General features: G+C 32.5%; 1 protein-coding gene across 1 annotated transcript; it reads left to right on the plus strand.

The window, feature by feature from the left end:
• Positions 1–5491: 5491 nt before the first annotated feature.
• On the plus strand, positions 5492–25102 carry LOC129798356 (homeobox protein slou). Its single transcript, XM_055841476.1, has 5 exons — positions 5492–6508; positions 6584–6803; positions 22395–22560; positions 22635–22758; positions 24481–25102. Exons 1-5 carry the CDS (start codon positions 5780–5782, stop codon positions 24697–24699), a joined length of 1458 nt encoding a protein of 485 aa, XP_055697451.1. The 5' UTR covers positions 5492–5779; the 3' UTR covers positions 24700–25102.
• The last annotated feature ends 559 nt before the right edge of the window (positions 25103–25661 follow it).

The raw sequence follows: 25661 nt of genomic DNA on the forward strand, positions 1-25661 counted from the left end.
TAATATGTCCACTTAGTAGAAATTAATTACTACTCTTGTTAAAATTTTTGACATGGCAGTTTCGCTCCTTTTGATGCAAACTAATTGCCTGAAATTCTTCTCTCCTCATCAAATTGAACATGGGATGAGAGCAAATAGCGTGACACTCGAGCATCACCAACATTATTCAGACATCACATTCATTTGGGTTTCTCAAACAAATTTTCTAATTATTGCTTCAGTGATTTCCCTCTGCAAGATGTGATTATTGCTATTAGGCAAGACAATTAAATTTGTCCCCAAGAGAATGAGAGACGAAATCTAAGCGAAAGACCCAAACACACAGAGTTAATGTTGCGAGAGGGTGAGGAGAGTGGAAATTCAACTTTGAGAAGGAAAAGCATTTTAAGCTTTCAATGCTATGTACCATAGCGGTGTATATAATATGAAAACGAACACGAAAATTTAATGTTTCATGAGTTGTTTTAAGGGATTTTCTGGGTAAAAACCACCAAGAGAAAATGCTACAAAATATTCTAAATTTTGTAGAAAACATTATTTATCTTCCAATTATTAAAAGTTTTTTTTTTAATTTTTAAAAGAGTCACTTAAAAATAAAATTAATATTATTTGATATTAAAAAAAAATTGTTCAATCTATGAATCTATGAAAATGCAAAATTTAAATTATATTTTCCAAAATTTTTATTTTAAAAATATTAAAAATTCAGCCTTTGTGATCTCATTTGAAAACAACTAGGTGGACAAGATTTCTTAGCATATAGATTCATTTAAAGTCATAAAACCAAATATTTAAAGTGAACAGATGAGTTAGACTAGTCTTTGAATAAAGGATTATTTGTTTGCTTGACATTATTCTAACTTTTTTCATCTGCTAAGAGGAAATAGAGTAAAGTGTTCCAAATTTTGACATAGTTGCATACAAGCGCTAAAGTCTCAAATTTGAGTAATATATTTAATAAAAATTAATTTTTTTGTTACTTCTTTATAAGGAGTGTTACTTGGAACCTTGTAGACAGTCTATCGTCTTTATTTATTTATTTTTATAATTCTTAATACATTTTAAAATGAATAAAAATGTAGATATAGTGCATTGGTGGCATATTCCTGCCACCTTCATTTTCATAGTTTCTTGCCCTTCCGAAATTTTTCCAATATCTTTCTCAGATCATCTTGTTCGTTCAAGCGATATTTTTTTTTGTATTGTATAATTTGTAGAGTATGTAAAAAAAACTAAAAATTCATGGAAATTCGAGGAACAAAAAATGTGTCCGAAATTGCAAGCTGGTCGGAATTTGGCACACTTATCCTTTGTTTGTTTTAGATTTCAGATGAATCTACTCTGAGTACACTTGTCCACCGAATAGTCAATTTTTATAAAAACGTAAAAATGAGTAGTCAAAAAATGTTATAAACATTTTGGAAAATATAGTTCTAATCATGAACTTTTGAATGCCTAAGAGCTTTTACATAATATTTATTACTTTTTATTAGTTGAAAAAAATATAGAAAATATACTAATTTTAGTCTTCTTGATCAATGTAGCTGCTTAAATACATTTTGAAACGAATATAAAAAGACTTTTATTAATTTACTATAACACAATTCACAAGAAAATTACAATATAGTAAAATTTAGAGATTCAAATAGTATTTGAAAGGCGTAGGGGGGGGTGGGGCTACATTGTTATACGACTTTTTCGCATATTTTTTAATGGGAACTGGGTTTTAACATGACGTAATTTGGATAGACAAAATAATTCTGGATTTAAATAAAATTATTACAAGGATCAGCTTCATCTAGAAATAGGCGAAAAAGTCGTATAACAATCTAGCCCCACATCTCAAAATAGCCCCACCTCCCACTAGTGAAATTTACACACCGAGACGTATTCTTGATTTCCTAATGCAAAAAGTCGTGTTACCAGCGTTCCAGTTATATCAAACTTCTTAAAAATTCAGTACAAAAACTATCCCTATCTAAAGTCGTCTTTAGATAATATTTTAAATAAACAAAAAATTTAAGTGATCTTAAAATTCGTGTTATATTATGTCTAGTGTTAATACATATATAAATGCACTAGCAAAGAAGGTCGAATGAAGTCAGAGACCATTTAAATGTGATCATAACTCACAACAACAAGCAATATAATTCTTGATAAAAGACGTATTATATGTAGTACGTACATTTTAAGGACGTTTGTTTAAAATGATGTGGGTAACGGTAATTTCATTTCCTGTATGACTTGTTAAAATTGAGAATACTTTGCTGAAAAATACTTATGTTTTCAATTTATATTTTATTAACGAAATTAGGGATAGGTGGGTAAATTTTATATTCGTACTTACAAGTACAACATTTATTTAGTTGAACTAAAGAATTGTTGAAAACCTATTTTTCGATTTTTTTACAGCATGTGAAAGTCAAAATTTTGTCCCAAAAATGCATCCTTTTCAAAAAACCTTGAAGAAATGATTCGATTTCACGATTTTCACGGTTTTCTTAGTATAACTATGAAATACACTAATGAAAATTGATTTTTTTTTAGATTTTGTTTCTCACTCAGACAAAAATTACGATCTGCAGATTTCCCGCAAATAAAACGAGGCGCTTCATTGGACATTTCGCCATTTTGTTATATTTTTTCTCGAAAAAAATTATATAAGTACTCTAATATGCATAAACATTTATACCAAAAATTTCAAGAATCTTGGTCGTTTCCTTGTCCTCAAAAAAAAAAAAAAATCGCGAAAAACAGCAAGTTTTGGTCTTCTAATTGACACTCCTCGCTTAATTGTTTAGTTGAAAAAAAAAACATTGAACACAAGCTTGGTTTCCTCAGTAGATTTTTTTGACTTAACCCCTGCCCAAGATCATAACTACACACCAAATCATCATTTGATCTATATTTTCAGGGCAGAGCATTATAATTAATTTTCCATACTAAACCATGATATATTTTTCTCATTTGAATTTTAAAAGTTCGAGTACGAGACTAAATGCAACCATTTTGAAACTTTTACCAAATGAAAAAGTATTTTGAGTAACATTTTTCCACAAGACTTATAATAATTACAGGAAGATAACAATTCCTAAACTGTTATCTTTTATAGAACATTATTTAGAAAAATGTCCCGTCTCTCACATCTGTAAGTTTTTTAATTCAATAAAAATACATTCTATATATCTGTTAACCACTTATATCGTGTTATTTTGATCTCGTTTAATATTTAAGGCCTAGAATTAAGAAAGAAATTAAGAAAAATGCAGTACTTGTGAATTGAAATGCCACATCCGTTGTTTAATCATCCTGAATTTTCACATTAGTTCTACATTTTATTATTAAGGCTTATGCAAAACATATTTACCTCGTTCCAAAATGTACCACACTACCTTAAGTTCACAATATAATCCCTAAAATATGGTTTTGAAGATTTAGATTTGGGGTACTTCCAAAACCCTAAGTTGCTAACTCTAACCGTTTGCTCTATCGCTTTTTAGTACGTAGGGGAGACTGGGGCAAAATTTGTCAAAACGAAAATTTCAATATTCACTATTTTCTAAAATAAAAGAGACTGAGTCTTGAAATTTTTTATAACAGATAGCCTTCATGGACCTTCTTAAACTTACAAAGTTTCAAGGGATTCGAGGAAGGACTATGTAAAATAAAAAATAATGAAATTTTGTGTTCTATTTTTGGAATATTTGCCTTACTGAAAATATTAATACTGATTAGCTCAAATTAAGCACATTTCTCGTTGAGATAGAGAAAAAATATCTTCGACAAAGTTGTAGAGGAATAAATTTCCTATAAAAATATGTCTATTTGATATTTTTATTGCGAGAGTAAAACGTCACAAATTATCCGAAGACTGACAAAATTTGCCCCAGCAATTTTGAGAATCTCCACAAAATTGACTTTTAGAAAATGATTCGAAAATCACATTTCTTTCCAGATAGAGGAAAATAGTCTTCTGCAATGTTGTAGAGTAGTAAATTTCCTATAAGAATATGCTCATTATAAAACGTTTAAGTTTTCTCAGAGCTCATGAAAGAATTAAACATGCGTTTTGACAAGTTTTGCCCCAGTCTCCCTTACTTGTATAGACCATTTACAAAATATATTTCTTGTAGTTTCGCTAATATCTATACGCAGTTTCGATGAAAAATTTACAAAAAAAAAACAAAGTTATTGCAAGTAAACTACGATAATAACTTTAACAAGTTTGGGAAATAGAGAATGATCAAAGCAACTAGAACTAGATTTCATATACTTTTAGTCAAAAATCAAAATCATATTCACAGAAAAAAACAAACTAAAATTACAAAATAATTTCAAAAAATCTGTAATGAGTTCCAGGCTTTCTTTCAAGTTTGAACAATTAAGATTTTAATGGCTCTGGCACACCTTTTAGATCAGAAAATTGTCATGAAATCAAAATTCACATCCTTTTCTGTCTCACACGTTTTACTTATGTCTATCTCATTCTTTCGATCTCTAAATTCGATTGAGCTAAATTGAGTTTGTTGTGATGTTTAAAAGAAGAAGAAGAGTGCGAAAGAATGAGAAAGACATATGCAAAACATATGAGAACGAAACACACTCGAATATCGACTTCATGAAATTTTCCTGAACTAAAAGTGTGCCGGAGCCATAAATATTTAAAATATAATTAATTGCATTCTTACTTTAATCTATTATAAGATAATCCTAGAATTGCGAAAAATTGTTCTGAAATGGTTAAAAGAACACCTTTGTCCAAAAAAAAAAATGCAATTATCTGTAAAAGAATTCCAGAGAGAAGAGAAAACTATCGATAATGAGTTTTCCCATGAAGAAGAGACAATCCGAAAGAATTAAATGTATCGCCTAATTAATGGTTTCGAGTGAGTAATTGCGAATGGTTTGACAAAGGATTATACACCCCCATTCCATCTCGTCTGCCTGATGAAAAATCCCAGCCAGAAGTGTATATATGTGAAGATGAAGGAGGGGGTTGGAATTGTAATGGATTTGTAAAACATTTCGTGTTCTATAATTATTGTATGCTCATGAAACATTCCACACTCATTCTCCGGATGGTCGGGAATCTGTGGGGCCTCTGGAAGAGATAGCTAGAGAGATGTGGCAACCGACGCTAAAGTGGTATATAAGAGAAGTAATCACTTAAATAAGAGTGGGTGGACATTATATTGTGTCGAGTCAGTGAGCTTCTCGCTCTCGCTCTTCTCCTTTTGCCCAGGACGTAGAAAATTTTTGCAGTAAGCAGAGTGGAAATGAGTTCTAAGGGATGGTTTCCACATTGCATTTCGAGAATGCTATATCAACTTTGGATGAGGCGGAGTCAGACAAATTGGGGGTACTGTGGCGCACACCGTAGAGAAATATCACTCCTGAAGAGGCGTGTTTCCAGTACCCAGAATGCCACAGAGAAGAAAATTCACCATTTCCCTGATGCTACCAGAGTAACGACCCTTCGTTGCTCATGCGGCTTTCGGATGCTGGGCCTCAGAATAGATCTCGATTTTCCACTCTCGCTCAGTCAGCCACTGTCGTTGTCAGCGTGCTGTCGCGTTTTCTCTCTGCTCCCGGAAAAAATAATTTTGAACATTTGAGACGAACGGTTATCCTTCACGGGTGATTTGGTGCGTGGGTTAACGTGATTCTATTTTGTTGCAATTGAGTGGAGTTAAGAAGTCAGAAAAATCTTTCCAGGAACTTGTGTATTACCCAGTGAATTCCATTAAAAAAGAGGTCTAAGAATAACTCTCCTTAAAGTATGGTCATGATGCAATCGTCAGGACACGACGGTGAGCACCCTTTGAGCCCAATGTCTGGATCAAAGTCACCGAAATCCGATGATCAGAGCCTCATTATTGCTCGTGAGACTAAATATCCTAGATTTGAAACTTCTAAGACCGACACAAAATTCCCCGAGAAGACCATTGGTCATCTTCTGGGCAGAAATATCGAAAACAGAACTCTCCAATTATCTGCCATTTCTCATGTATCCTCGCCATCGAACAATAACCAACAAAAGCAGATTGATGCAAATTACGCAGAAGTTCTCAGTGATGAGGAGAATGTACGGAAGCGTCAACTGCTGGAGCACAGATTGAGCCCAGATGAGCCGTCGGAAGTGCATGTGAGAGGTGGATCCCATGAAGAGTGTCTCAAGTTCTCCAGTGGCCACTATTCGAGCGGTCGCAGCTGTGGCGAACATCGTGTCAGGAATGATGGATCACCCGAAGGAGACAACCAATCCATCAGCAATTTATCTGCCATCAACACCGCCAATCAATATCCCATCAAGTGCGAAGCACCGCCGGGGGGTGAGCTTGAGGTGGACCAGATAAAGCTGGCCAGGACTATGCTCAACACTGACATATCGGACTTTGGCTTTCGGATACAGTTGGGTGGACTCCATTCCAACTATGCCCGCAGTGACACGAGTGAAGAACTAGTGGTTGATGGGAATGATGATATGGAATCCCAAGATGGTGCGACGGTAAGTCAATTCATAATCATCCATCTCCCCTCATTCACTCTCTCTCTCTCTCAATCGGACCCTTCCTTCATGCAGATTTGTCCCGTGGACCTAACACGTTCCATGGACTCAAAAGCGGTATGCATCACAGATAAGGATGTCCCGAGGAAACTTGCTTTCTCCGTTGAAAATATCCTCGATCCCAACAAATTCACAGGGAAGAAGGCACGTCCTGAAATTGTGTCTAGATATTGGGGGTATGACAAGGATAAACTAAAGGATGCAATGGACAATGACATGGATGACTCCCACTCTGGTGAGTACTTTTCTCCCAAAATCCCTATCAAAAACATACTGTTAGAAAAAAAGTCCCTCGCGGATTTTAATCCGTCACCAATTCCCAATGCTTTTGAACACACAAGAGAGATTCTAATTCTAAACACGATCCTCTTTGGTGATTTGCAATCGACACCTAAAAACCAGAATAAAGCCACCAAAAGCCTTACTTTGCTATTCAAATCCAACTGTCACCACGAGTTGGTAAAGGATTTTTCTTTTTTATCATATGTATAGTCAGTTCAGTATAGTCACCATGTAAGAGTAAAATTTGTAAAACAAAAAATAATTCTCATAAGAACTCTGTGTCAATTTGTATTTTTAAAATATTAGAAATGGAATATTAAATTTTTTGTAGCGTGTAAAATCAAAATGGTCAGTAAAATTTTACTCTTTGCTTAGTAAATAATGCAAAATTGATCGATAATCATTTTCATCCGATGATAAAAATGTCATCATGGTTCATATAATGACTTAGTTTTCCATTTGCCTAGATATTTACTTATTTTCATACTAGAAAAACTTCCGATTTCTATTTCAATCACCAAAATACTGCTTAATCTGTTGCAGCATAGGGTTAAGTGAAAAAAATATACCAATAAGAAAAAAAGAAATGTTTTCAATGCAGGCTAAAATCGTTGTGTCTATAAAAGATATTTTTAAAGATTCTAGGACAGGAAAATTCAGTAAATTTACAATTTACTTATCAATTTTCATTGTTTTTTCGAATTTCGAAATTTTCTTAATACTTTGATGCTCTCCAGATATCATGTCGTTCTTAAAAATAAATTTTAAAGAGTTTGACTTATTGGCAAATGGATAAGACTGTGAAGAGAATTATTTTTTTCTGGAGAGTAAAACATATAGAACTCATAATGGAAATTTAGTCAAAATAATGCAAAAAACGGAAATATTATTCGCTTGCAAAATTCACGGCAATATAGGGGAGACTGGGGCAAAAAGTCACAAATCGGAAAATTCAAAATTCAATATCTTCCAAGGTAAAACAGATAGCGGCTCAATTTTTTTCTGTAGATAGCCTCCATAGACCTTCAATGTCGTAAGTTTCTTAGAATTCGAACAAGGAATTTAGAAAATAATAAAAATATGGAAATTTTTAGTCCTATTTTTGAAATATTTTCCTTGCAAAAGATAACAATTATTACTTACTTATTTTCCAAAATTGATGCACTGGTGAATATTTTCTAAATAATTTGGATTCTTTGAGTACGAATCCGCTATCTATTTTAGAATTTTACAAAGGTTCTTTTCTCCAGAAATCCTTTTATTAAAAATGGCCACTTGGGGTGAAAAGTGACAAAAGTTATAGAGCAAAAAGTAACAAAAAAAGCGAAGCAATTTCTGATGTCAATTTTACAAATGTGTAGATGAATAAATTTTCTATGAAAATATGTCATCTATTTTTTACAAATTTACAGAAGCCCGTTATGAAGCGAATCAAAATATGATAATACTCTATGTCTGGTACTATTTGCCCCAGCATTTTTGAGAATGGTCACAAAATTACCTTTTAGAAATTGGCTCGATAAACGTATTTCCTTACAAAATAGAGGAATATTACTTTCACAAAGTTGTAGAGCGGTAAATTTCCTATAACACTGCGCTAATTAGATATTTTTTAAGCGATCAAGTAGCTTGTAAAAAAATAAAATATCCGTTTTGTGATTTTTTGCCCCAGTCTCCCCTAATCAAGATATATTAATTTAGTAATAAAATAGATATTTAATAATAGTAATAATAGTAAAAACATTTATGGTTAGTAAAATATTACATTGTGGTCAGTAAAGCAGGTTGAATTAATCAATTTTCTGTTTGCCGACAATATTTTACGATTTTCATGCACTATACAAATATTATTATAAATAGACTATTTAATATTTGAAAATTGATATTTACTAAACATTTTTCAAAACTACTGCACAATCTGCTTGCAGTTTTTTAATTGTGCCGATATTTAAACTTTTAGGATTTGGTTTATTGGATAATTCTTGACGATTTTAGCGGAGTTTCTTTACAATCTGAGCTTTTTTAATAGGGAAAGTTTGAATTGGGATAGCTTTGAAATTGTTCTTTTTTCTTATTTTTAATGGAATTGTTCCTTGTTATGATGTATTTTATCTTCACAATCGATTTGTGGAGCTGAATTATACATCATGATAAGGTCCAGTTTCATTTAGAAATAGGAGAAAAAGCCCAATTTCAAAGCTGCCCCCATTCGAAGGTGCCCCACCGCCCCCTATAACTTTCAAATCTATTTAATTCATTCAGAATCTATGTGAATAAATTATCCAAAATTTCGCCATTTTGACTTCAAAAACTATTACCTTCTATGTAATGCTAATTTCTTTTGAACACATGAAGAAGCATATATACAGTGTGCGAAATTCTGATGTGCTCACTTCATGAAGTGAACTTCTAAAGAAGTAAGCATGCAAAGTTGTTACATTATACACGTATAGTGATAAGAGTGTTTTTTTTAATGATATCACCTAGAAGTTGCCAATATTTTACGAAGCTTTTAGATTTTTTAAAGATGGGTATGAGAAAAATATAAAAGTGCCTTTAAATTTAAATACAGGTAGCGTTTATAAATTTAAGAAGATTTTCTGAATTTAAAACTCCAAAAATTTTCTATTTCCTGCGATATTTTTTTTAAGACTTAGAACAAACGATCAAATTCCTTGAAATTGTTAATATTATAAGATATGATGGACTAATGAGAAGTTTACTGCGAAGCGCCTCGTCACAACCGTCCCTAATTGGCGGGAAATGTGTAACTTGTAATTCTTGTCTAATTAAAAAAAAACAAATAAGATTTGAATTTTTATAATCAAAGTCAGGGGAGTGACATTAGCTCTGAAAAATGCGACCAGTTTTAGTATAAATTTTTTCCTGTTTTCGTAAACATTTCCTGAGATATCTTCAAAACTACGTAGGTTGCCAATTTGGGATTTTCGGTTGTCTCTTCGTTATTAAATTGGCTTTTATTTTGTATTAGTATTATTTGCTAATTCATTCTACAATGACAGAAAACAGCTAATAAACTCAAGAGGTTTTTTTGGCAGGCTAGAAACATATGGGAAACATAGGAAATGTCATGCCCCTGATCAAAGTAGAACAACAAAAAACTGAAGAATATTGCAAAATCGGATTCACTTTTCCTTTTGAAAAAATGCATTTTTCGGGATTAAATATTGAGCTTTACATGTTGTAAAAGACAAATTAAGAAAGGATTACGACAAACCAATTCGAAAAAATCGTTAAAATGAGAAATGTAGATAACACGCATCCTACCCCCCGGCGCGCGCTTCCGAGATTTGGTTGTTCACCCGAGGGTTCTAAGCGTTTCCAAACCCTGCTTGGCATAGGCATTCCTTTAGGTTTGATTTTGTATTTTTGGAAATACTTTGAAATAACCTCTGGTTTTTTGTTATGTATCCTTCCTTACACAGTTTACCTTACACAGTTTACAATATCGAGTTTTTGACCTTGTAATTCAGGTAACTCCCTTAAATTTGAAATTTAAGGGAATTTTAATCAATTTCTGTTAACCTATTTCAGTTCTAAATTTTAAACATCTCAGATAAAGAAATATTCCTATAAAATTATCTTTATCTGGACATATTGCGAAAATGTTGTTTTAATAATTCTCTGACATTTCCAAAGAAATAGCGTGAAATAGTGATTTTCCCCTCAAACTCTAATTGATCAATCAATCAATGATACTAATAGCCCGAAAATTGCAATTTCTTTTCGCTCTGGGTGGAAGATGGCAGAAAAAGAGCACATTTCAATGTGCGACATGGTACAGTCGTATGTAGTGAGGCGGAAAATGGATTTTATGTCACAGTGAAATGGAATAATAAATCGCTGGAACGTTGCTAAGACAATTCTGACTCTATTATAGCTTCCTAACATTCACAAGATACATAAATTGTATATAACCTTTCACATGAATCTGATTTTGTGAGTGTTATCAAATTGTATCACAGACTGTGTATATAGCTAATTTACAACTTAATTATGAGAAATTTATATATTTATACAAAGTTTCCCTTCACAGGAGTAAAAGTAAAGAAAATGTCTCGGGAGATTATTATTAAGTTGGTACTAAACACCTTCTTGTATTCCCATCCCAGACAAATGCTGAGCCCCTTCAAATTGCTGTTTTAACAACAAGCGCGGTAATACTGATAACGATAACACTTATATAGCGTAGTGTATTGAGATATACGTACAATAAACACCCCTTTTCTCACTACGAAGCAACCCCTGGTGAACACAAAAGGGGAGTTTTCCACCGTGCACAATATTATTGCTAACTCTCCCCCATTCGCAGTGGCGTTTATTCAACCACCAGTTCTCGTTCATATTTATGCGATGATGGAAATGGCGAATTTCTGCGGTAACAATAGCAACACCGTCTACCTATATTTGCTACCCTTTTGCATGAGCACTACATAAATAAAACAGGCCCCCATGAATGTACGACTGTTTTATGCTCCTGAATATTCATCCCTCCACATTATTAAATAATGTATGCTAAGTTGTATTTTCCAACTTCGATATCTTTCTCGTGAAAATTGCCACTGCAAGTCTTAAATTTACACAATTTTGGCTGAAATGGAATGTCTGAGTGGAATTTGAATTTGCATAAAATATCACAAACTAGACAACATACACATTTTCTTACTCAAAATGTTGCAATGATCTTCAATGATTGCGCAACGAGGAAAACATGTTGATATTACTGATGTCAAACGAATTTTCTTTTATGAAATTTTCTAAATATTGTGATTTTTTCTGTTTTTGGCATTTTTGTTTAAAAAAATATTGTAGAGTCGAAGGAACACCTGTTCGGCAGCGAAATTTATTAGCAATTTTGTCAAAATATTGAAAATTATTTAATTTATCTAATAAAATGCAAGTAGTTTTGTAATTAACCTATACCTTTTATTGTAATGATAGATGTTCAAGCTTGATAAATCAAATGGCACAAAATAAGATGCCAATAATTTCTAACACGAGTTCTTAAAGTGCCAATAAGATGTACCTTTGACTCTAAAAAATTTGGAAAAAGAAAAATGTAAATCTTAAAAGCCAGAAGAGTTTCAAGAGTTTTATATTTTCACACTTAGCGCCTAAACTAAAAGAGATAATGAAGAATGGATAGTATTTTTGAATTCATTGGACCAAATTTTATATGATCAAATAAAATTGTGCGCAGTAAAATATCAGCTCTTGTAGAAAGTGTCTACCGCCTTGTTAAATTACTACCTTAAAATTAGCATTCAGTTCACATTATAAATCTTTCAAATAGTAGAATTAACAAACTTGATTTTAGATTTAACTAAACATATCTGAAACCTAATCTAATCTAACCAACCATAAGTGAACACTAGTTTAACTATTTGATTCTAGAATCTAATACAGGTTTTATCGCAATTTGAAACAATTTTAGGCTCCCAAAACGTACAAAAACACAAAAGAACGAAAAAAATCGCATGTCTGCTAGAAAATTTTGTTCCATAAAATGTATAACTTTTTATGGAACGGAGGGAGTTCTACAGTTGGAAGCATTCGTCAAATGCCACTCTTCTAAATAATATATACATATACATATAGGGGAAAGTCGTCTGCCTTCAAACGAAAAATGGAGTTCCAAATTTAAGATTTTTTTCTGAAGAATCCACAAAATGGATTTTATTTTCTACTACACCAAAAAATTCTCTTGTTCATTCGGCGTATATGATTACCTCATTTAGCACTCGCAAGTCCTCAGTTTTTCCTTCTGAGGAAATTAAAAAAGTGATGTCGATTTGTATGAAGGCAGCTGGCATAGTCTGCCTTCAAACGCGAGGCAGCTGCCTTTAAATGTTTTTTTTTCACTGAGAATATTGAATCAATAAAACTAAATGGGGTATAAATGATTAGATTGAAGCCTAACGCACTCACTAAAATCATCACTGCAGTCAAAAGACATTAAACAATAACTTTTCTTCACATTTTTCTGAAGCATTGTTTTGCACATGAAAATTTGGAAGAAAAAGCCATTGAAGTTGAAAATTGTCAAATCCCGGCCGGAGCAAGATAGCAGGTTATAAGTATTTGTATGACGTTCGTCAGAGAAAAGTAGGAGTTCGATTTCACATGTTCTGATGTATGGAAAGATAGGATTTAAAGGCACACGACATTAGCATTTAAAGGCTGCTGCAGGGTGATATTTGCAAATTTTTGCCACCCACAAAAATTGTGTCATCTGAACCAAAATGTATTAACAGAAATATTAAGCCTGATTAACCTTCTATGTGTCACAATGGAAGATTTATTTGTAAAATGATTTTTACTATGAAAAATCACATGATTTGTGGAACATCAAAATTACAGTTTAGAGCTCATTTTCATTTTTTTTATCTAGCATCTAGGAAATAGGAGCTAGGCTCTCCATTTTTTGATGATTTGTGAGGATGATGGATAGCTACCTAATAGTTAATAGAATATAATTTATGCTTTTGAGAACAACGAAAAAATCGCAACATTTGAAGGCTGCTGCATTTAAAGGCAGACGACTTTCCCCTAATATTAATATATTGCAGTTCACTTTTTTCGTCATAACAGTTACTCCCGTTAGGGGAAACCAGGGCATAAGTAGCCACGTATAGTATTAGATAGTGTTATCTTATAGTTTGCTTTCGAAGGAATATTGAGGAAACCACTCTTTATTTTAAATTATACTTCCCTTACTCACTATTCATTTAAATATTTATTAGGCTCAAACAAACTTTTTGTACAAATTATACGCAATGAAAAATTTCATTTGGTGGCTAATTCTACCCCGGTCTCCCCTACTCCTTTTTTGGTGTGTAAAATATCAAACTTTTTTCATGTTAATTTTTTAAACTTTTAGGACGATTTTTTTCCAACTTTAACTATCCACTTTTAAAGAATAAAGTTGAAAAGTAGCGAAAAAACTGCAAAGTGCAACTATATACGGTAACTGTAAACCTTATTAAACTTAAGGCAATACTTACACTAATTTTGGATAACTGCCGCAAGGGTAAAATGGGGAAAATTAACATTACCGGAGTGTTATTTTAACATTTTCTTTCATTGGAACATTGAAGGTACACTGAGCGAGAGAAATCCGAAAAAGTTAAAATAACATTCCGGAAATGTTAATTTTACAATGCATTATTGATCTGAAATCGATGTAAATATTACCCTTTTTAGGTGTATTGTGGGTTAAAGTTACCCTTTTTCATGTTAATTTTACATTTAAAAAAGTGTAAAATTAACATTAAAAAATGTTGATATATTTTTACACCTAAAAAGTGTTAAAGTTACGAGAAAAAAAAGGTAATCGTACCCTCTTTTTTCTCAATGTACAAAGAACTGCAAAAGTGTTTTTTCTGACCCAAACATTTTTGACCATCCCGTTCATAAAGCGTTAATTAAAGTCAATATTTCGTCTCAAAATATGCACTAAAAAACCCTAAAAAGAGTTTCTTTGTTTGCGCTGGTTTTTTTAATTTTACTATAAATACGCTTATTAATTGAACATCTCTTTAGATCTGTTTCTCAGACCATAGAATTACGAGGTGTAGATTTCCCACCGATTAGGATGTACTTCGACGAGGCGCTTCAGTGAACTTTTTATTAATCAGCCATTTTTTTTTAATACTTTTCTTAAAAAAATAATTTAAGCATTTGAAATATGTATAAACATATCCCGAAAATGTCATAAATATTGGACATTCTTCCCCTCAAAAAAAAAAAAAAGCGAAATAACTAAGTTTTAGCTTTCTAATTCAGACTGCTCCCTTAAGGGGGTATGCGGGTTTGAAGGCTTCAAAAATCGTTTTTTTATTTGCTTATTAAATAGAATAATAAGTAAAGAACATTTTCTGAAAATCTCAAGTCAATCGGAACAAATCTCTCGTAGATAGAGCAGTTTTAATTGTGAATTTCGCCCGCGCGCTCATATTGTTTTAAAAACTTAAACGCGTTTTTCTCAAAACACAATTTTCAAAATCAGTTGTCAAGATATTTCGAAAACGCCTGAACCGATCTTTCTGAAACTTTGCACACTTTTATATATAGTTGGCTCGTGCTTAACATTAGGGTTTTTAGAAATTATTGATTTTGACGTATTTTATAGTATAAAACATGTTAAAAAAAAATGGCTGAAAATTATCACTTTTTTTAAAAAAGTTGTGCCAAAAATCGAAAAAAAATGCCTACTGTTAAGCACGAGCCACATTCATATTCTAAAAGAAAATAATAGTTTTATGGATTTAAGATGATGCTGCTAGAAAAAAACGTGATAACGGAAAAATGAGGGTGTTATCATACCATTTCTTAAGGGCTCAATTTTGAAAATTTTCCAAAAATTTTCCGGTGAAATTATCTGCCAAGGCCTACTCTATCAGATACACAAAAATCTGAATTTATGAAATTTCATAGTTCAAAAATAAATATTGACAAAATTAAATTTTTTTCCTATGTCAAACCCGCTTACCCCCTTAACCCTTTAAGGACAACAGGGTCAAAAATTAGGGGTCTGAAAAAATCTGACTTCTTAGAGCAAAATATAGCTGTAGAAGACCATAGGAAAAATTTTGATTTTGAATCACCGGTGAGCCAATCGTCCTTAGAGGGTTAAGAAAAGGTTGAATCCAAATTAGTTGCATTATAGAGCGAGCGTTCTATAATATAACCTATGTAATATTTATGATTTGGTGTTATATAAATTTCTGACATTTTCATAGTAAATACTCCATTAATGTGGAGCAAGAATATTGATCCAGTAAAACCAAATGTTCAATTACATTGAATATTTCTTGTGGTCTCATAAAACAAATTTTATATTTATCCCCCTCTTTTATAACCTTTTCTGCAAGACAACAGATTTTTCCATAAAATATTGACATTGAAATTGAGAAGTTGCGGAATTTTACGTGGAATTGAGTGGATATTTGTATGCACAGATTGTAGAAATTTTGGGTGTTATTATCGTTTTCTGCAGATCGTTATGGTGTACACAGAAACCTACCCCTTATTACTAAGGGGGAGAATTCGATTAAAATGATGGGGTTGTTGATATGGGATACGCAGACACGTCGTTTGTGAACCCCTTCGTCGACTGCTAATGTATACATTTCATGGTTTATACAAAACCACCCATTTTCGCAATCTCTTCACCGTCTCCGAGCCTGGTGCACATCCATTTTCTCTCATCAGCGCAAACACATTACGAATTTGTGGTAATTAACTTACTTGATAATTAATGGGGGGAATCATTATCGCATATAATCGTTTCGTATTGTTATTTCCATATTATACAACACAAAATTATCGCGAGATTATTACAGAAACGACGCTAACATAATAATAATCTGGCTCTAATGGCTTTCATAATGATTAATGCAATTTGATATACCAAAACTAATGAACGCTTTTAGCTTTCAAACTTGTACAGCAACGAACAGTTTGGTGGTGCTTTGTAGAATTTAGCACTCAATTTTGATGGCAATAATGAAATTTCTATAGAACCGAGCACTGAAATTCATTTGAAACCATAATATTATATAAAGGCTGAATCAAATATATGTTATGAAATTATTATTAAGGATTTCCTCACAAATTAAATCAACTATTTTTTGGTGCAGATAAGACAACAATTTTGATAGTGCAAATCGAATGTTTGAATTATATTTAATGCATCTTTGTAGAGGTATTTTAGGGTTTAATTTACAATTTACATTAATGGAACAGTCGGAACAGTCAAATATTTAAATATTATACAAATGAATTCCTAAAATTTGTGAAAATAATATTGCTATAGCAAAATATTTATTGACAAAGAATAAGTTAAACATGAATACGGTATTTCAAAAAAATGTCGGTATAATATTATATTTGAAAACCCGCTGTTTTAAATCTATGTTTCAGATTTCTCGGAACTGATCGAATTTCCAAAAAATTGACTTTAATTTTAATTTATTAATCAAATTTAATAAGCCCTATATAGAGTTTTACAATGTTTATTGAATGAATTCACATTTCGTATAAATAATGTTTATTCTGAAAAATTAACCTGCCTTGCGGTAAATTTTTGCGTCATAGAAATTTATGGTCAGTGTGTTGGTTGTGTCAATATCTTTAAGTATCTCATATTTACTCAATAAGGGTAGCAATGCATATAAATTTCCAAGAAAAAGCAAGAGGAAAAATGTATTGAATGTAATTTCTAAGAAAACCTCTTTTAAATCCATGTTTTCTTATACAAGAAAATTTTCATTGGTAGAACTTCACGGAGGAGCGATTGTAATGTTACAGTAGAGTTCCTCAAATTTGAATCTTTCTAATTCGAACAACAGACGATGGAAGTCAAAAATGTCATATGTTATATTATATTAAAAAAATCTAATTGTGGATAATAAATGTAGCGTTGTTTTAAAAAAAATACATTACTCTTAAAACGCGATATGGGATTGAAAGATGTAATTTCAATTGCATGCCTTAAGGACCTTTAGGGCCCAAATAGACTCAGGCTGATCCTTGAAAATAACTAGCCTGTAAAATTTGGCAATAAAGATTTATCCCAAGCTTTCATTCACTGAGACTCAGGGCTTATCGGCACCGGTTGGAGATCATTTGCACAAATTTTCTCTTCCTAATCCTTTACTGTTTAATCTTGTAGGCTAAATACCTATTCTCGACAATCAGCCTGAGTTTATTTGGATCCTTAAATCGCTTTAAACTCTCTCTGAACAGAAAAAAAAATATTTTGTAATATATTTTTTTAATTTTTTAATTTTTTTTTAGTAATATATAAATATATTGGTTCGTAAATGTTCGTAACCCACAAAAAATGGGCGCAACATTTTGTCATTTGTTTGTAAAGTTTTGTCAGAACAAAAAACCTACAATCATGTACGAACAAATGTTTGTAAAGTATCAAAAAATGGTCGTAATGTGCTCAAGTTACGAACAGTTGTTGAAAAAAGTACAAACTTTTAAGAACTTTTTTGTGGGTTATGCGAGCATTGCGTAATACGGGCTTCAGACCTAAGACTTAGCCATCTAGCTTAACTCCTCTAATTCCTTATCAGGCATGATTTTTTAGGAAATTGTGGTTTAGGATTGGATATTAAGGGCAAATGATTCATTAGATTTTAAAAAATCAATAAAATTGCTTTGTTATTTAGATTTTTGAGACCTTCGGGAACTGGGCTAAACCTCCAGTCTGAAGCCGGCATAAGGGCCTTGACAGACATGAGGATTAGCCGAGTGACGGCTTATTGTAATTATATTAGAAATAATGGTTAAAATACATTTTCATCATTTTTAACTAAGTCGTCTCTCAGCTTAAGTCGTAAGTGTGTCTAGGGCATAAGTCACCAGTAGGATTTCACAAACATTTACGAACGCTTTTTTCTGTGTAGTCAAAAAACAAGTAAATTATTATGGAACAACCTAATTATTATATTTTTACAATTTTTATAATATATTTGATATGATACATTTTTTTTTGAAAAATGTGGTACATTTTGAATTAAAAGATACTAAATTTAGAAAGCAATTTCAGCTTAATGCACTTTATAGCAGTGAAGTGATCCGTGTTAAAAGTTTTATAAGAAAGAGACTTTTTTATAACTCAATAATAAAAAAAAGTATGGGAAACTTTCCTTTTAGTCTAATCCTCCGTTCCTCTGTGGTTTCAAGGAAGAAAATGCATTCAAATTCCCGGAGATTAAACTTTTCCTTCCTTTCAATTTGCTCTCTCCACTTTTATTCACGGGGACTAAAGAATCGATATAGAGAATTTGTATGTGTGAGGAAAGGAAAAAATATATAATTGAGATATGTGGAGTCTCTACGGGGATTTTTTCATAGTATTAAAAAAAAAACCTTGGAAGTTTTAATAGCCGGAGTGTAGAGAGTGTCCCAATAGAACGACCCAAAGTCCAATTATCACGTTAACGAAAGAGCTTTATTTCCCCATTCTAAATACACTCGTATTTAGCATTGTGCCAAGCATGAAATAAAAGACAAAAAAAATTGCAGGGGTGGAAAATATTGTGAATACGGGAAATTGTGTGTTGAACACATTTAAACGCGAATTTTCTGTGTGTTTTTTTTTATGATGGCAAAGGCAAATTGTATGAAAACAAATGGGCGTGGCATTTGTATGGTTTTCATTAATAATAAATATCTCTCTTGCTCTCCACTCTGTGTCTCTCTTTCCGCCGTAATTTGTGGAGTGTGTGCGAGAAAGGCATTTCTGTACTTATGTACAACACCGCCATATATGTTGCACCATAGGAGGAGCTTATCATCACTAATCGAGGGAATACGATATCAAGCGCTTCTCACAACATCAATGGGGAGTACAAGATGAAAATTGTGTCTCATTCTATCCCACTCTAGCACCTAGAAATTTTCACCATTTCAACCCTCATGCCATCTGATTCCTTCGCGCGCGCGGGAAAACGTTCCTCGGCAGATCAGAATAGAAATGAGAACACAAGGGAATTGCGTTATTAAATCGCAGGCAATCAAAGCAGCAACACTCATTAAATATTGAAGAAGCGTTTTATGGATGTTCCACACTCAAAGTGGCTGTCGGGCGAGCGGGTGGTGATCACGAAAAGCTGATGATACCATGAGTTCCATAATGTTCCCTCCCAACCACCCGCTGAACTCTATCAATACAGATAGCATTTTTATGCTATATATACTTTTCCAAATCGCATTTTCGCACCCAACGATTGCGGCTGTATTGGCACCCTACTTGAACACATGTTCATATCATTTGCCCTCTCATTAAAATTTATTGCCATTTCAGCAAGTGTATTAATATTTGATGGTTTTCTCAATTTGTAGGAAAACCACCGTGAAAGAAACAGACCTAGTTTTTGTGCAACCATAGCCCCAAGAGATTTCACTCATTACACTTTGCCTAAATAGTTTTATTCCAGATAGCCGGGGCTTCGTATATTATTAATGAAGTTAAGCAAGGAGAAAATTTGAATGGCTCTCTTAGAAATCGATACAGTTTTTTGTGGAAATGAAAGCAAATTATTGGGAAACTAAAGAGCCGGGAGGTTTAAGTTAAAATGAAAATTTCTGTTATATGCATGTCACAGAACACGAATTTTTCTTTAAAATTGTACGTCAGTTTTAACACCAAAAATCGTAGTTTCATTATGATGATTTTTATTTTTATACATTTAATAATATATAAATTTAATTTTTTTGTAAGGGATGGCAAAGCGTCGCACGCTTTGCAAAATGCTCAAACTTGTGACTTATGGCCCCTACACAGTAGCGAAATTTATGTTCACATTGAAGCAAATTCTATAAAAGGAAAAACTCTTCAATATGGACATAAATTTCTTTACTGTGTAGAGTAGAGGCCATTATGGCCTCTACACACTAGAGAAATTTATCTCCATATTGAAGAGTTTTTCCTACAGCAACGTAAGGAATTTCCTTCAATATGGACATAAATATCTCTAGTGTGTAGAGGCCATTAGACGATATACCGCAGAAATATTTTTGCATCATTTACCATCGGTTCACAACCGATTGAAACCAATTCATAAAATACTTCAAAATGGCTTAGGAGTAATAAAATTGATTTTCGGATAAGAAATAGTTATCGGTTCATAATTACTTCATTCCCGGTTCAGAACCGATTAGAACAAGGTTCATAATTGTCAGAAATTTTAAGACCTTTCCAACAAGACCAGTTATGAGTCCAGTTTAGAATTTAGTTGAGAAATGAGCTCTCTAGAGCCTTTTTACCCTTCGACTTTCAAAACCTGTATGTGTTATCATCCAATGGTTCTTTCAAATACAGTTGCCAACTGGATAATCTCTAAAATATATCCGAAAATAAAAAAAAATTGCACGCCGTGTTTTCGAGCAATCTCAAAAAATATGGTTTTGGAGAGGTGGGGAAAAAATAAGGGTCAACTTATGGGGTTCTTTCGAAGCTTCCAAGTCGTCGTAACGCAAAATCAAGGGATATACTGCTCACTTTGTGGAGCTTGAGCAGTAAAATTCTAAAAACAAGTTATGATATTTGCTTATGAAAGTAACAAATATGGTATGTAAATTTTTTTTTAAATCTTATAAAAAGGTCAAAGCACTATACTTAAAATACTGATTAAAATATATTTTCATTAACGTTTGGTTTTTTGTGTAACGTATGGACTTACAAGTACCTGTTTTGTATTGTATTTTTTCTTTACAATTGTATAGAACAGTTGTATGTTTTAATTTTCCTTAAGACCTAAAAGTGTTACGCTATAGTAAAGTATAGAAAAAAAATTGGTGGGAAATGTCACTCCAGAAATGGGATCTTAATTGGTCACTAGGCTTCAGACCTATATCAATCAAGGATAAGGGGGGAGGGATCAAATAAAATATCACTTCAGACTTTTAAGTGTTAATGTTAAAAATTAAAACCCAAAATATATAATAACATCGTAATTATAACTATAAGTTTTGTATAACATACCGTGTTATTTTTTTATTATCTTATTATTGATTTATTATATTTCTCTAATAGCCTCTACACACTAGAGAAATTTATGCCCATATTCAAGTAAATTGCCCATTGCCTATGCTTGTATACGAAAAATTGTCAAATATGGACATAAATTTCTCTATGTGTAGAGGCCATAACACAATTTAAAACCGATCTTTAAAAAAAGTAAGCTAAAGCCTATTAAAAAAAATAAATACAGAGAAATGAACCGTGACATAAATCACTTGAATGAGAATTTTAAAGAAAAATCACTGACAATCTTCTCAATTTGGATATGTTAAAAAGTCATTTAAGAAGAGATTTCATCCTAACCCCTTGGTTATGGTAAATTGAGTAAAAAAGAAATTCAATTAAAAATATATTTATAGCCTTAGAAAAGTCCAAACGAGGATGTCTTTATCCATTTCGGTTGAGGTAACTTTCCGTGCTGCCAATGGAAATCGTTGTACCGGGGAGCCATTGAACATCGAAATGGGGTGAAGATACAAAAAAAAACGTGATATTCAAGCAGGGATGTTGGCTGTGTAATAGAATTAGTCGTTAGGGAGAAATTCTCACTGGGCAGTCATCACCCCACTTTTCACATGGGAATATCGAAATCAATCAGAGCAAAATCAGCCAATCGACTCTAATACATTGGATACGGTGGACACTTGTCAGTGGTTTAACTGGTAAATTACAAATGATTGGGGTTACTCTGGCACATTTATAGCTCCCTACACTCCTCATTGAGAAGAACTTCACGCGTTGATTGAATTGAGATGAGGTTGTGGGTGGCAGGATGGTTTATGTTTATAGATAGGGAGGAAAATCAAAACTCAGGTAATTGAGACGATGTTTGTGTGGTGAATATTTCACTGAGGTAGTGCTATCTCTGAGACTGGGAAGCCATGCTAAAGCAAACAAATATTCATGTACCCTTTGATAGTCCATAACTAATACCTCAAAGATTGAGGCATCCATATTCAATAGAATCTTCTCTCATTTCAGGAAAGGACGTGAGTGAGGTGGACAATGAGGAAATGTGTGATGACGCAATGGAAAGTGACACGGAAGATCATATCAGTGAAGAGGATTCCAAGAAAGATTCAACATCACGTAACTCAAAAGGCAATTCAGATGGAAAGTCTCAGTCTAATGGCACAAAACCAAGAAGGTAAGTAGAAAATCTAAGAAAAAAAGGTGAGAATTCATGCACAAGTAAAACTCATTTATCTCAATTTTATTTAGGGCACGGACAGCCTTCACGTACGAACAACTTGTTTCGTTAGAAAATAAATTCAAGACAACGAGATATTTGTCTGTTTGCGAAAGACTCAATTTAGCCCTAAGTCTCAGCCTCACAGAAACCCAAGTAAGTTAAAAAGATAGTTACTATATTATTCACGTGATCTATACTTGCAAAGAGTATTGATGTTTTTAAAGAGGTTTTAGGTTGTAGTGTTCGAACTCGAAGAAAACTTTTTTGAATTAGTTACAACCTTGTAGCCCAAAGAGCACAAAGGTCTTGAGATATTTACTTCCGATTTTTGATGACCCCCACATAAGTAAGAATATTACATTATGACACTTTATTTCAAAAATAGTTTTAAAGAATTTTGCATTGTCTGATATATTTTGGATGCAGTCAAAGTGAAACCACTTAAGAGCTTATTTCTTAACCGATTGACCGCATTTGTATTTTTTAAATCCTTTATAAGAAAGATTAGGTCACCAGACATCTAAAGTTTGTTTTGTTCTAAACAATCAGAAAAAAAAATTCTTACCAATTTTTGACCATCTCACCCTTTTAAAAAAGTATTAAAAGGTATTAAAATTTGAATCCATAAAGTACTGGTAAATGATTTATATATTTGGAATATTAGTTTTTTTCTTAGTTCGAAAGCTGGGTATTGGGCTAGAGGCCAAACGGTAAGAGATATAGATTTTTTGTTAGACTGTTACTAAGCTCATTTGGAATGGTTTCAGATTCTCTTTTGAATCAAATGAGTTCCAATCGGTTCTCCAATAATATTTTGGGATTAAATCGGTTGTGAACGGGTAGACGTAAAAATATTTCGCAGTGGAAAAAATTTTATGGAATCCTCGAACTCGTTAACATTATGCTTTAACCGCATGAATTGAACCACTAAAGAACTTTAAATTAATAATGATAATAATAATGATATTGACACTTGATAATGACACTTTCGGGGTGAATTTTGGTCAATGCTCTTCAAAATCTTTTCAAATCAATCTCAGATATAATTTTTTCCTAAATTTGAGGTAAGATTGATTTGATATACTCAGCGGAACTGTCATCGAAGTAGTTGAGCAACATTTTCCGTAAAATAAAACATTTATACTGAAAAATTAAAATAAACTCCAATAAATTCAATGAAATAGCATTCTTATCTAAAAACGATTCCCTCCTATTCTATATTAATAAAACAAAATAAAAATATCATGCTAAAATTAGGGGTGTTAAAAGTGTTAAAGTTACGAGGAAAAAAAGTTAATCGCACCCTCTTTTTCCTCAGTGTAGAGTCTTTAAATGACAAACCAGTGAGATTCGTCTTTGTCTCGCGTTAAAAACATGTCCGCAATATTGAATACAAAAAAGGTGTTCCATCTCTCCTCGAATGACTATATACTTTTTCGGTTAGGGGTCAAACGCTATAACGATATTGACTTCCGGTCTTCGGTGACCTTGTGCTTAATTTTTATACAATTTAATTCAGACAATTAATTTTGGGGTGCTGAAGATAAAATAGGTGGACAGCAATATGCTTACAACTATCAATATAAAATTCTTTTATGAATTAGATTAACAACATTTAGACTTAACCTTTCCATGTAAATTCTGCTATATTAATTTAAGTAAGAAATACCGAGCGCACAACAACATTTGTTTTGTAAACATGTTTTAGAGATTTCAATAAGAGTGAAGGAAATGTAAGCCTAGTCATCTCGCTCACTCCAATAGGAAATTTTGAAAATATATTTACAAAGAAAAGTTATTGTGCGCTGGGCAAAAAAACTAATTTCAATGATAAATTATTTAACAATATTATGGTCTTATTTAACTTATTTTAAGGTTAAAATATGGTTTCAAAACCGACGGACAAAATGGAAAAAACAGAATCCAGGCATGGATGTTAACAGCCCAACAATCCCGCCGCCAAATTCAAGTGGATCTTTTGGACCAGGCTCCTATACCGGCAGCCTTCTCTACCCACACGCAGTGCCATATCCACCCTATGGACCATACTTTCATCCATTGGGTGGTCATCATTTGAGTCATTCGCATAACTAGAATTGCATGGATACACCAATTTGTGCTTAAAACCGACGGTAAACTTTTCAATTATTCAATGAGTTCTGTGGACAAAAATTGCTATTTTTAGGCCATCAACGCAATATTTTCCGAATATCATCACAACATTTTATTTCACATTCATTCTCAGATGATAGCGCGAAATTTATTTTTATTAAAAAAATATTATTTTATAAAAATTATTTTTTTTTAGAATTAAGACGCAATACAATGTTCGGGATGGCGAAGCAAAATGTGAATATTCTGTACAAATAATATTGTTTAATACAATGTAAATAGAGAGATCAGTTTATTACAAAAAGAACAAAAAAAATTGTGAATAGTAATTAAAAAATAAATAAAATATTAAGAAGATTGCTTTTAATCTACAGCTTGTTTTCCCTCCCTGCAGATTTAGAAAAAAAAGTCCTGAACGAGAGAAGCAATTATAGAACTTTTTCTCTCATGTCCATTTCAGTGCCCCAAAGCAATTTGCATTTAATACCATTGGAAAAGTGTCACCCTCGTCTTCTCGAAGAGTCTATATGTATTTTTTTTCTTCATTGGAAATTTAAAGTCGTGTAGAAGCAAATTATAAATTGAAAATCGCATTTGAAAAATACACACTATTTAAAATTTATGTCCCTCTCGCCAAATCGATTCACCATCCTTACCAGGCAAAAGCAAAGGTCTGGGTGTTGGGAAACATTTAAAATCCATGAGTGAAGTTTGGGAAAGCGTCATATGTGCCTTAAAATAAGGAATCAGCACGTAAGTAGTCTGAGAATAATCTAATACTGTGTCAGATAGAAAATAGGTTGCTTAACACATGATGTGAAGGGATGAAAAATGCATGTCCCTTTTTTCCCGAAAAAGAAGGAATTAGTTCACTGGATAGAGAAATTTTACCCACTAATAAGGGCAAGAAGGGTGCTGAGTATACACTTTTAATGGAATTTTAT

This window comes from Phlebotomus papatasi, chromosome 1 (assembly GCF_024763615.1).
Source record: "Phlebotomus papatasi isolate M1 chromosome 1, Ppap_2.1, whole genome shotgun sequence".
Classification (NCBI taxonomy): domain Eukaryota; kingdom Metazoa; phylum Arthropoda; class Insecta; order Diptera; family Psychodidae; genus Phlebotomus; species Phlebotomus papatasi.

Coding starts and splice junctions, on each gene's coding strand:
- LOC129798356 (XM_055841476.1), top strand. CDS start 5,780: ATGGTCATGATGCAATCGTCAGGACACGACGGTGAGCACCCTTTGAGC. Junction 6,509..6,583: donor AATCCCAAGATGGTGCGACG/GTAAGTCAATTC, acceptor TCCTTCATGCAG/ATTTGTCCCGTGGACCTAAC. Junction 6,804..22,394: donor CATGGATGACTCCCACTCTG/GTGAGTACTTTT, acceptor CTCTCATTTCAG/GAAAGGACGTGAGTGAGGTG.